Source organism: Muntiacus reevesi, chromosome 1, assembly GCF_963930625.1.
Source record: "Muntiacus reevesi chromosome 1, mMunRee1.1, whole genome shotgun sequence".
NCBI classification, from domain to species: Eukaryota; Metazoa; Chordata; class Mammalia; order Artiodactyla; family Cervidae; genus Muntiacus; species Muntiacus reevesi.
In genome coordinates this window covers 33039883-33052896 of record NC_089249.1, presented here as the reverse complement: position 1 = coordinate 33052896, position 13014 = coordinate 33039883, and the positions used below count along the sequence as shown (strand labels likewise).

The following is a 13014-nucleotide window of genomic DNA, read 5'->3' as shown; positions in this document are numbered from 1 at the left end:
TCTTAAAATCATTTAACTTTCCTGAATCTGTGAATATAATATTTCCACTTCTTCTTCCTTACATAGTTTCTGGAAAAAGCAAGTCAACTTATACTCGAGAGCAATGTGAAAAATCAAACTAGACTATGTGAATGTGTTACAGTTGTGTGATAGTCACATTATCACGGAATCAGAGTTTCCACAATGGAAAGGTTTAGGGAATTGTCTGCAGCCACCTCTGCACAGAGATTATCAGAAAGCTGAGCTGCAGCAAAGGTACCATGGTGCGCTGTGGGTCACAGAGCAAGTCTGTGGCAAGGGCTGGTCCTTCCTCTGAGTTTTCTTTGCCCTCAGAGCCCCCCTAATGCCAGTGTCATGGAGGGGTGCCTCTGCCCTCCTCCTCCACTCTGCTCTCCAGGTGATCGTCTCCGCTTCTATAGCTACCAGCTCACCATGCTCACCCATGGCTCACAACCCTGCAGAGCCTTGGTGTCCTTCCCACATTAGAGCTTGCAAAGGCTGGCCTGGGCCCACAGTGGAATGGACAGAGGGCTCCGTCCAGACACCCCTTCCCCACAGAAGGACCCCACTCACTCATTGTTTACCTCTGAGCCACCCTGACCTCGGCAATGACACAGCTCCAGATTCTAAGTCCATGATGGAACTGTCCAATGTACCATTTCCAACCTCAGTTAAGACCCAATACAGATCAGGAGGTACTCACTCAGCAGATGTTGACCTGAATTAAGAGAAGTACATTTTCCTCTTCTCCTCTCTTCTATTTTCATTATCTTTCTTGTCTTCTATTTTTATTGCAAAAATTAATCATTACAGTGGAGAGAAAAACACAGTCTCACACTGGAAAAACTAGGGCAGGGCGCCTCCATAAAGGAAAGAAAGAAAAGGATCCTCCCTCTGCCGCAGGCTTCACCAGTAAGCTGAAGTCTTCTGAGGAGCCCGATCCTTGCTCTCTCAGAAGGAACCTGACCCTCCCCTTGAAATGGCTTCCCCGAAACTCTCTCAGACAAGCTTTACTCTCCCCTACTCACTTAGCTCAGAGCCCAGAGGTGTCTAAGTGTCCCCTCAGCTACCTTTTTTTTTTTTTTTGTCACTTTAGACCATTATTTATTTATCCTTATTATCCTTAAAAGTGAACACAAACCCCCAACCTCCACCCCCTTCAGCTTTCCACCCTCTGTGTTGCTTGAGGCATCACTCATCCTGGCCCCAGAGCCTTCTCAGAAGGAAAAGAATCTGCCTGCAATGCAGGAGACCCAGGTTCGATCCCTGAGTTGAGAGAATCCTCTGGAGAAGGAAATGGCAACCCACTCCAGTATTCTTGCCTGAAGAATTCCACGGGCAGAGGAGTCTGGCGGGCTACAGTTAGACATAACTCAGCGACCAACACAAAGCCTCAATGCCTCACTTATTCCCACTTCAAGGAGACGTTGGGGTCATCGTGTAAGACCCTCCCCAGAGTAGCCTCCAAGCTCCTACATTTCTTCAGTAACAAGTGTCCTCTTTGTCTACAGCATGTCTGCTCATCCCAGAGAAGCTGACGTCAGAGTCTCAAGAAGTCACATGTTCCAGCGGGCCATTCTTTGACACTAACTCTCATTTTTCCATCTTCTTTTATCTTTCCCATTTCCAGTCCCTCGGCTCTGAATGGCCCCATCATATGGCCCCATTGCACCCCTTCCTTTCTCCAGGCCTCTCAGGGCCAACTTCCTTCCAGCTCAGATCCCAAAGTGTGTCCTTCACGCTCTCTCCAGCCATGCAGTCCCTCCTCACCCTTGTCCCCTCTCCCCGAGGCAATCCTAAGCCTGTGTCCACCTGATCACTCACTGTCTTTCCTTCTGATCAAAATCACCCAACGGTGCAGGCTGGCACCATTTCGGTGTCACGGGCTCTATCCTCGGCTGGGTGTGTCCTGGCAATCCCTTTCCACATCCCTGCAGGAACCTCCTGTTTTCCACGACAAGCGACATCGCATCACCACTCCACTCAGTCCTCATACTAAGCTGCCACTTTGCTCAAAGTGTATTCCCCCTCCTTCCTTCCAGTTCTCCTAGTCCTGCACAGATCCACTGCCTCTCCGAATTCCATCACTACTTCCAAACGCTTTTATGAAAATCAAAGCAGCAAAGTGTGCAGAATGAAATGAACTAATGAAATCATTTATTCGTTGAGAATTTGTCTTAAGGACACATTTCAAAGTTGGAGTCACCCAACTGTATCATCTAAAATGAGTGTTTCCACTTTGGGTATCTCCTCTTGACCTCTGAGTTTTTCTTTTTTTCCCATTTATTTTTATTGGTTGGAGGCTAATTACTTACTTTACAATATTGTAGTGGTTTTTGCCATACATTGACATGAATCAGCCATGGATTTACATATATTCCCCATCCCGATCCCCCCTCCCACCTCCCTCTCCACCCGACCCCTCTGGGTCTTCCCAGTGCACTAGGCCCGAGCACTTGTCTCATGCATCCAACCTGGGCTGGTGATCTGTTTCACCCTAGGTAATATACATGTTTCGATGCTGTTCTCTCGAAACATCCCACCCTTGCCTTCTCCCACAGAGCCCAAAGTCTGTTCTGTACATCTATGTCTCTTTTTCTGTTTTGCATATAGGGTTATCGTTACCATCTTTCTAAATTCCATATACATGTGTTAGGATACTGTATGAGTGTTTCTTTTCTTGTGCTTTCTTGGGGCCCATTCCTCAACTCACTTGTATGTGAACTTGGAGGGAGGTTGAAGAGACGCTACAGCTGATTAATCACCAGTGACTGGCCTCCAAAGGCCCCCGGGGCTGGCGGGAGGGGAGGGACAGGAGAGAAGGCGGAGGCCGCGCTGTGGGAGCTCTCTTACCGCATGACAAAATCTGCTTCATCTATTTGACGGCCACAGCCACTCTTCTTCAGAATCCCACCATTTCCCACCACCGCGCACTTCTTCAAGGGCAGCTGGAATGGAGTTGCCTAGCAACAGAAAACAAGGCGGGTTTTCACTTCAGAGAACACACAACGCTCACCAAATCATTGTTTACAGCAGACCTGACCGGAGAATTTGATTGAAGACTGAGCAGAGTGAAAAGAGTGCATAGAAAGAAAGATGCCAGGCAGCCTTCGAGGAGCAAACTAGCCCGTTCCTTTGAAATAAAAACATTTCTTTTTTAATTCCCTGAAGTGGATTTCAATACCACCACATTTGAGGTATCAAACTGACCATGCATATAATAGGGAGTGACTGCTAAGGAAAATGGAAAAATTCCCAGTAGGCACTGGATTCTTTTCAAAGGCATTAAGCTGGGGACAAGCTCAAATGAATTCTACTCCCCTATTTGGACGCACTTTCATTTGTTCATACAATCAGTCATTCACTCAACAAACGTTGCTGAGCGTTTTCTGTGCTAACTGTTGGGGATAAACCCAAAGACAGTGAATCACAGGTCTCAGGATTCACAGTCTGGGATGTGAGGAGAGTGTGAATATATAAGCTTATGTAACAGACTGTATTGTGAGGGCCACCTCACTGTACAACAGGCATGTTTCACATGCTGTGGGGAAGCCAGAGAGGGATGAGAAGGCACATCTGTAAAGCCGACTCAGGGAGAACTTTCTTACTTGAGGTGATTCTTTAAGGATGAGTAGGATTTTGCAGGCAGGGAGAGCAGTATCAACAGAGTTGCAGAAGCATGCTGATAGTGATTGCAGGGTTTATGAGCAAATGCACACTCTGAGTAGGGTCTGTTTAGAACTTAGGAGCGACTCAGGGGCAAGTGGCTTGTGTCTAACCAGGCAGCATGTGACTTTCTGCAGACATTGACCTAGACTGCAAAGAAAATGTCCCATGTACCTGAATGTTCCCTGGAGTGCTATTTATAGTACCAGGGACTATCAAAACCCAGCAACAGCCCCTGGAAGTGAAATGTGACATCAGTCTCTGTTAGCTGGGTCAGCAAGAACCAGCAGCACAGCATTTCCTGCTTGCTGAAGCCAGGCACAGCGGCTGGCAGTCTCTGGGGGAAGACCTTACATCCGTAAAAAATAGCCAGGTCCATATTAAGTCACCACTGTTGATGAATCTGAGGGCATCATATGGATTACAACCAAAAGAATAAATGATTATATGACCATATGCACAGAGGTATAAATAATTAAAGCAGAAGAATGAAATTCCAGGAGTATACAGTCACTGGGAGCTGAGGGGCACTCAGCAAAACCCAAGAAGGAAATTTAACTTCCTTGATTTCTAGTTTGTAAAAGAAACAGCCGGAGCTCTGACAATAAAGGTGATGAAGATACAGCACTGAAACTGTAGTGTCTAAGCATATGCCTGCAGATGGAAAAGACTTCCCGGAGTCTGTCCAGTGACCTCCAGAGGAGGATACAGAGAAGGAGGGTCAGGCAAAAGGCTGTACTCCCAACTTTCCCGGATAAGCCAGGATGACATCTGGCATTTTTCTCAGTCACTCCGGGGAGGAAGATTTGAATCAATACTAGAAATACATGAATAAGATCTGTAATATGTTAGGTGTAAATTTAGGTATTTATGCTCAAGTTAACTGCTCTTTATTCCACAAATATTCACTAGGTGCCTACTATGTTCCAAGTACGGTCCTGGGTGACCAGGACATAATAATCCCTGTTCACAAGGAGGGCAGATTCTAGTGGGAAATGGAAGATAAAGACAAATGAATAAAATAAACAGAATATCATATGGTGGAGAGAAAGAAATCACCGGCATGAGAAAATCAGGAAGTACTTTTGAAGAAAACCTGCCATTGAACTAGGGTGGTCAGGAGATACGGAAGCAAATCCCTGAAGGTGAGTGGGTAGTGAGCCTTATAGGCACCTGGGGGAGTCGCTGGGGCAGACGTGGAAGAGGGACCCTCCTGGGTTTTAAATGAAGAGAAAGAGGCCATTGTGTCTGGAGATGAGTAAGCAAGGGACAGAGGAGAAGAGATCAGAGATTTAGCTGGTAGGAAGGTTGGGGAACAAATTCTATGGGCTTTGGAGGATACTGTAAAGACTCTAAATTTTATTCTCAGATGAGAATCAAGTCAAGGTAGGGTGAGCAAAGGAGTGGCATTCTGTCATATTCTGGAACAATCACTCTGCTGTTGTGTAAATAGGCTGCAAGATGTCATGCACAGAAAGAAAGAGACCAGTCTCCTGAAATGACAGGCTAGAGATTATGGTGGCCTGGGCTAGAGTCAGAGCAGTGGGGGTGGTCGGAAGTAAGCAGATTTTGGAGATGTTTTTGAGGAAGACCTGACCGGAGTTGCAATGAAAATAGGATAAAGAGAAAAAGAAGACTCAAGAACAATGCCAAGGTTGGGGCTCAGACAACTGTAAAGATGGACTTGCCATTTACTGTGACATGGATAATAACAGAGAAGCAAGTTTGGGTGAGATGACTTGGAGTTCACTTTTAAGTACGTAAAATATGAAATCTCCACTAGCCATTTAAGTGGTGACATCAAATAAACAGTTGAATATATGAGAATACAGTCAGGGAACCGGTTTCTCCTGAAGATAGAAAGCTAGGGGTGATGAGCATATAATTGGTATTTAAAATCAGAGGACGACCTGGTGAGTGAGTTTAGACAGGAAAGAGAGGAGGTCTTAGACCTGAATCTCCGGATGCTCCAACAAGAAAGAAGTTAGGAGACTCAGAAGAAGTAGGTAAAAGAGACTGAGGAGTGGCCAATGGAACGGGAGGAAAAAAACAGGAAAGTAACCTGTCTTGGAAGTAAATTCTTGTTTTTTTTTAAGTATCTAAAGATACTCAAAAAGAACAGGAGAAAACTGCAGCAAATGCTATTGATAGATTATATAAAATAAGAGCTGAAAATTGCCACAGGATTTTGAACACAGAGGTCAATGGCAACCTTCACCAGGACAGATCTGGTTCAGAAGTGAGAACGGAAGCCTGATCTGAGTACAGTGAGTAATATGTGGATATTTGCAACTATTTGTATATAGTTTATGGGAAAAGTGTGGTCTCGCTCATGCTCAACTAATATTTAGTTTGCTTTGTAAAAGCCAATTTAAGCCTCCCTTCCCGACCCCTGCCCCACCCCCATTGTTAAGGAAAAGTCCTTGGACCAGATCGACTGGCAATCTCAGTTTTCTGAACATGAATCTGGGCACAGAACATGCAAATCTGGAAAGCAGTAGTAGCAGCATAAACCTGGGTACAAATACTACCTCCTAACTTCCAGACTGTGGGACTCCTTGACACTTCACTTCTTGTCTCCAAAGAGGGAACATGCTGCTCAGGATTACATGAAACGACAGAGGTAAAGCATTTCACCAAGCCACCACCATGGTGGCTCCCCGTTATCCTTCCCCCTCTTCTTACACCTTTTTCCTTTTCCTAGCAAGGTCTACTGACTTGTTCAAGCCACAGAATACTCAGATTCCATGAGTTTGGGGGAATACATGGTAAAAGAATGATTCTCAAAATCTATCTTAACACAGATGATTTTATGGCAGAAAATTTACCTATTTTCTATGGTGTTTACCTATTTGGGGTGACATTAATGGTAAAGAATCCTGCCTGCCAATGCAAGAGACTCAAGAGACGTGGGTTTGATTCCTGGATCAAGAAGATCCGCTGGAGGAAGAAATGGCAACCTGCTCCATTTTGCCTGGGAAACCCCATGGACAGAGGAGCCTGGTGGGCTACAGTCTACGGGGTTGCAAATGAGTCGGACAAGACTGAACACACACACATACATATGCAATATTTCTGTATGTATAAAGTGAAGCCACTTAGTCGTGTCTGACTTTGCGACCCCATGGACTGTAACCTACCAGGCTCCTCTGTCCATCAGATTTCCCAAGCAAGAATACTGGAGTGGATTGCCATTTCCTTCTCCACGGGATCTTCCCGACTCAGGGATTGAGCCCAGGTCTCCTGCATTGCAGGCAAACGCTGAACCACCAGGGAAACCCCTCTGTATGTGTATATGTATATAAATATATATACTTTTCAAAGCCTTTGAACAGAAGCCTAGTTGAGGAGGAAGCCATTTATGAGTGTGAGCTGGTAATATTTGCTTACTTCCTCTTCATTTGGTCAATGCTGGCCTTCACACAGCAATTTCGTTTCAATAACTGTTTCTCCAGTGCCCTGAGTGCAAACAAAACAGCTCACCAAAGTTTAAAAAGGAAAAACTTAATAAGGAAAATACTGTGAAACTGCTTTAACTAACTGAGATAATACTATCATTATTCTATTTAAGATGCAGAATATCTCAACTTGGCAATGATCAATGCTTATTAGAATGATGTGCAAACAAGGTGTTCTCCGTTTGGTGCTTATTACATAGAAAGGAGGGCTTCCCAGTTGGTGTTAGTAGTAAAGAACCCACCTTCCAATGCAGGAAACTAAAACAGATGTGGTTTCGATTCCTGGGTTGGGAAGATCCCCTGCAGGAGGGCATGGCAACCTGCTCCTGTATTCTTGCCTGGAGAATCCCATGGACAGAGGAGCCTGGCAGGCTACAGTCCATAGGGTCACAAAGAGTTGGACACAACTGAAGTGACTTAGCACATAACGCATCCACATAGAAAGAACTGATAATGTTTTGGATAATCCATTTCCACATAAAGATTATAATTCTGTTAAGGAGTATTTTTATTAAGGTATTAACTTCATTCTTTCTTTTCAAAGGTATCTCCTTGCATTCATGTAAGAAAATATCTACTAGATCTGAGAACATAGTACTATGCCACAACACTCCTCATGCTAACCTTTAAAATACCACTCTAAATGAAAGACTGGAGTAGGCAAATTGATTACAGCCATGGGCTCAAAGTATTGCATGACCACCAATTCACCTTATAAATCTTTGTCCAAGTTTTTTCACCTATCACTGTTCCATCTGTTAATGGCTATCTTCTTAATGACTATATTATATTAACCATCTGGATTCAGATTATGGTTTGTCAGGCCCCTCAAACTCTCAGTGCTTCACTGGAAGTCAGGCATGATAATCACCATCCCATCTGTCTCTCAGTATGATTATGAAAATTAAAAATGAAGTGAGGTGTTGAAAATTATTAGAAAACTCTGAAATCCTATATAAATTAGATGAGTCCATTACTAAACACTAAAAAACTAAATTCTCTGGAGAAAAAATATCATTACATTGCTGGACTACTACTATTACATGTAGTTTATCCTTGTGTGAGAGGCTTTCAATTTCAAAGGTTTTATATAGATTTTAAACAAAGCATTTTTTTTTATCATTGGGCCTTTGAGGGTGTATCTACTACTTTGACCAAAGAGGGTTTTTTTTTTTTTTTATAATTATTTATCTTATTTATTTATTATTTTTACTTTTGGCTGTGCTGGGTCTTTGTTGCTGTGCACGAGTTTTCTCTAGCTTGGGAGAGCAGGGACTACTCTCTAGTTGCAGTGTACCAGCTTCTCATTGCAGTGGCTTCTCTTGTCACAGAGCGCAGGCTCCAGCATGCAGAGGTTTCAGCAGTTACAGCACATGGGCTCAGTAGTTGTGGCCCCCGGGCTCCAGAGCACGGACTCAGGAGCTATGCCGCACAGGCTTAGCTGTCTGCGGCATGTGGGATCTTCTGGACCAAGGACTGAACCCGTGTGTCCTGCATTTCAAGGTGGACTCAACTACTGGGTCATCAGGGAAGCCCAGTCAATGAGTTTTTAAGTGCACACATTTGTATGAATCATTCCAAGTATCATATATTTTTTTTTTTTGCTCACTGCTCTACACACAAACTAAGAATAGATGAAATGATCAACAACTTGTTTCATAAGGTAATTATTTATATTTACTCCAAAAAGTTCCATTGAGCATCCAATCTACTTTAAACAGTGGCATTTCCTTAATGTCATAATGGATATATTATTTTATTTATTTTTAAATTATATTTTATTGAAATAAAGTTGATTTGCAACGTTAACTTCTACTGTACAGCAAAGTGATTCAGTTACACATATAGATACATTCCTTACTTATATTCTTTTTCATTATGGTCTATCACAAGATATTGAATATGGCTCCCTGTGCTATACAGTTGGATTTTGTTCTTTATCTATGTGTAATAGTTTGCATCTGCTAATCCCAAACTCCTACTTCATTCCTTCCCCATTCCCCCTCCCCCTTGACAACCACAAATCTCTTCTCATGTCTGTGAATCTGTTACTGTCTTGTAGATTAAGTTCACTTGTGTCATATTTGAGACTCTACATATAAGCAATACCATATATTTGTTCTTCTCTGTCTGACTTACCTCACTTAGTATGATAATCTCTAAGTCCATCCATATTGCTGCAAATTGTATTATTTCATTCTTTTTTATGGCTGAGCACTATTCCATCTTCTTTATCCACTGTCTTTTGATGAATGTTTAGGCTGTTTCTAAGTCTTGGTTATTGTGAATAGTACTGCTATGAATGTAGGGGTGCATGTATCTTTTTGAATTATCACTGTGCCTAGACATATGCCCAGGAATGGGATTACTGGATCATATGACAACTCCATTTTTAGTTTTTTGAGGAATCTCCACACTGCTTTTCATAATGGCTGCACCAATTTGCATTCCCACTAAGGGTGTAGGATGGCTACCTTTTTTCCACATCCTCTTCAGCACTTACTGTTTGTAGATTTTTTTTAATGGTGGTTACTCTGACCGTCGTGAGGTGGTACCTCACCATAGTTTTGACTTGTATTTCTCTAATAATTAGCAATGTTGAACATTTTTTCATGTGACCATTGGCCATCTGTAGGTCTTCTTTGGAAAAATGTCTATTAAAATCTTCTGCCATAATGGACATACAATTTAATCTCCAAACTGTAAGAACAAACACAAATTCTTCCACTCTCTAAAGAGTCAATTAATGAAGCCATTCAGAATCTTGCTTCTGAGATTACCTTATCCTCATCACAGTCCATAGCCTACACTGTCTATGTCTCTTCTTAAATAGCTCTGATGCCTGACTTGCCTTTAATTCAGCAATTATTTGTTGAGCCCTATTATGGAGAAGGAGCTGTTATGAATTCTGGAAAGGGACTGGTGAACAAAACAGACATATATCCTGCTCATGGAAACAGGAAACACAAAATTTAACAAATAGGAAAGTACAGAGTGCTATGTAAAATTAAGAAAAAAATCTTTCTGAGGAAATGACGCTGGGTCCTGAGGACTGAAGTCTTTAGGCATAAGAAAGACAGCTGAGATTCCCGGCCTATTAGATAATCTTAGGAAGATTGAAAAAAAAAAAGGCAAAAATTAGAGTCGCTGATTTCTTATGGCAGGAATGAAGGTAAAAAGACTTGTTACAGGCTGGAAGACTTTTTCAGAGAAAAAACCCACAAATGCCAGCTATGAAAATATTCCTGGCTGAGAATATGACTTTTGACAAAGGCTATTAAAAACTGAAAAACTTAAACCCGGTTCTTTCTGCCTTATGTAAATAGCTCCAGAGGATCCAGGTATGGATTTTATAATTAAGTGAATAAAAACCTTATGTGAAAAGTGAAAGTCGCTCAGTTATGTCCAACTCTTTGCGACTCCATGGAATTCTCCAGGCCAGAATACTGGAGTGGGTAGCCTTCTCCTTCTCGGGGATCTTCCCAACCCAGGGGTCTAACCCAGGTCTCCCGCATTGCAGGCAGATTCTTTACCAGCTGAGCCACAAGGGAAGCCCAAGAATACTGGAGTGGGTAACCTATCCCTTCTTCAGGGGATCTTGCCAACCCAGGAATCGAACCGGGGTCTCCTGCATTGCAGGTGGATTCTTTACCAGCTGAGCTACCAGGGAAGCCCTTAAAAGCCTTATTTAACAAGTCATTTCCAAAGCCAAATGCCTCACTTCTTCCTCCTCTTCATGGGCAATCCACGCAAGACAACAAAGTAGTAAGACATAGTGACCACGATCACCTACTCATCTTCCATCTCACAGACATAACTAGAAGTCCTGAATGATAATTAACACTATCTCTATGAAGGACTGAGTTAACCACCATCAGTCTCTAAAACTCTTAGGAGTCTGAGCTGGCCTTGGGAAGAGGGGAAGAAGGACAGGCATGGGAAAAAAGAAACATGCAAACCATTTAATATAGAAAGAACTGGGCTAAAAAATGTTTGCGGTAACTATTCCCACAGGGATATAGAGCATTTTAGTAAGAGCGCCTCTGATTGAAAATTAAGTTACAATAGTCTTGGAGAGAGAGGGTAACTTTGAGGCATTAAGGATAAAAAACTAGCATCACACACTGATGTAAACTCAGAATCAAAGAATAAAAAGTGTTCTACGGTACTACGGTAGGATAAAACTGAGGACTAGGATGCAGGCTGCAATGTCTCTACATCGAAGTAATAAATATAACTAACCTGAAAGCCAGGGGCTTTCCAGGCGGCACTATGGTGAGGAACCCGCCTGCCAGTGCAGGAGCTGCAGCAGACACAGGTTCCATCCCTGGATCAGGAATATCCCCTGGAGGAGGGCCTAGTAATCTACTCCAGTGTTCTTACCTGGAAAATCCCATGGACAGAGGAACCAGGTGGGCTATAGTCCATAGGGTCACAAAGACTCGGACATGACTGAAGCAACTTAGCATGCATGCACAACCTTAGATCTAGGCTCCAGTACTCTTGCCTGGAAAATCCCATGGATGGAGGAGCCTGGTAGGCTGCAGTCCATGGGGTTGCAAAGAGTCGGACACGACTGAGTGACTTCACTTTCACATTTCACTCTCAAGCATTGAAGAAGGAAATGGCAACCCACTCCAGTGTTCTTGCCTGAAGAATCCCAGGGACGGCGGAGCCTGGTGGGCTGCCAGAGTCGGACACAACTGAAGCGACTTAGCAGCAGCAGCAGCAGCAGCAGTAGGAACATCAGGAACTGAAAAAGTTTGAAATCCTGTAAGTGTCCCACTTAAGATTCTTTCCACAGTGAAGTTCAACCAGAAATAACTTAGGCCCTCAACAGGTGAGAAGCAGCTCTGGGGTGCCCAGCATTAGGAAAATTGAGTAACAGGCTGAATCAGATTAAGCAGACTAGTGGCCAATTAAAATACTTTAATATCAAGAAATTTCTGTAAGCAATAAACTTGTATGTTTTTGATAAACAAGAAATAGATGTATTAATATAGGATGCTTGTGAGAGATGCAAATTGGCAGGCAAGGGGGCTCTGTCCCCAGGATTAAGTGGACTACAATTTTATAATCAAAGGGAAGTAAGAGAAGGGAAAAAGACCACCTTCTTTGAGGAGATGTCAGGCTTACATCACTAGGTCCTCCTTTGTATTGAGCGAGAGAGTGTCTGACCCTATGAGGTCAAACCAGAATTACCATAGTGTTGGGAGTTGTGACATTTTTCTTCCACCTAAAGACCTGGGGCATATTTTGTGCTTTTACTTATGGCTTTATAGTTAAACAAGTCAGCTTCTGAACTTGTATTTTAAAATACTCTCTTGCTTTTGAAGACGGCAACAAAAGACACTACTGTTTCAAGTTTAATATAGGATACTCAGGTTATTGTAACTCTCACCATACTTCACTGATTCAATGTAAGTTTCTCAGACTCACTGAGTGATCTTCACCTACCCACTGCTCTAGAGTCTTCTTCCTCTAGCTTTCTTCAATCCCTCTATTACTATTTCATCTATAACCTCTATTCCTCACCTTGTTGCTTTTATACTTTGTGGAGAGGGGAGAAATGCCGAAAATATTTTTGAATAAACATGGTTTCATAAACAAACAAAGAAGATGAGGTTGTCAAGCTAAATTTTGTTGGTTTTGTTATGCACGTAACTTAATGCTGATACTTGTAGCTAGAGGAGTTGGAATTTCTATTTTAACACATCAGAATTCACGGGAAATCTTTTGTTTTGTTACCTTTCAAATGCCTCTTTGATAGGAAGGAAAAGTAAGTCCTCCTAGTCATGCAGTTGTGTTTTTAAGATGGAAATTTTACCAAATCTTTCAGTACTTAGAACACCGTCAAGTGCCCAGATTAAGAAGAATAATCAATGTCATT

At 42.7% G+C, this 13014-nt stretch overlaps 1 protein-coding gene across 1 annotated transcript in view; it reads right to left on the bottom strand.

Moving 5' to 3' along the window:
* Window positions 1-13014, bottom strand: part of ST8SIA1 (ST8 alpha-N-acetyl-neuraminide alpha-2,8-sialyltransferase 1) — a 157925-nt gene that overhangs the window by 51207 nt on the left and 93704 nt on the right. The window contains exon 3 of the mRNA XM_065940486.1: window positions 2854-2963. Within this exon, the coding sequence (XP_065796558.1) occupies window positions 2854-2963 (110 nt within the window). The remainder of the gene's footprint in view (window positions 1-2853; window positions 2964-13014) is intronic.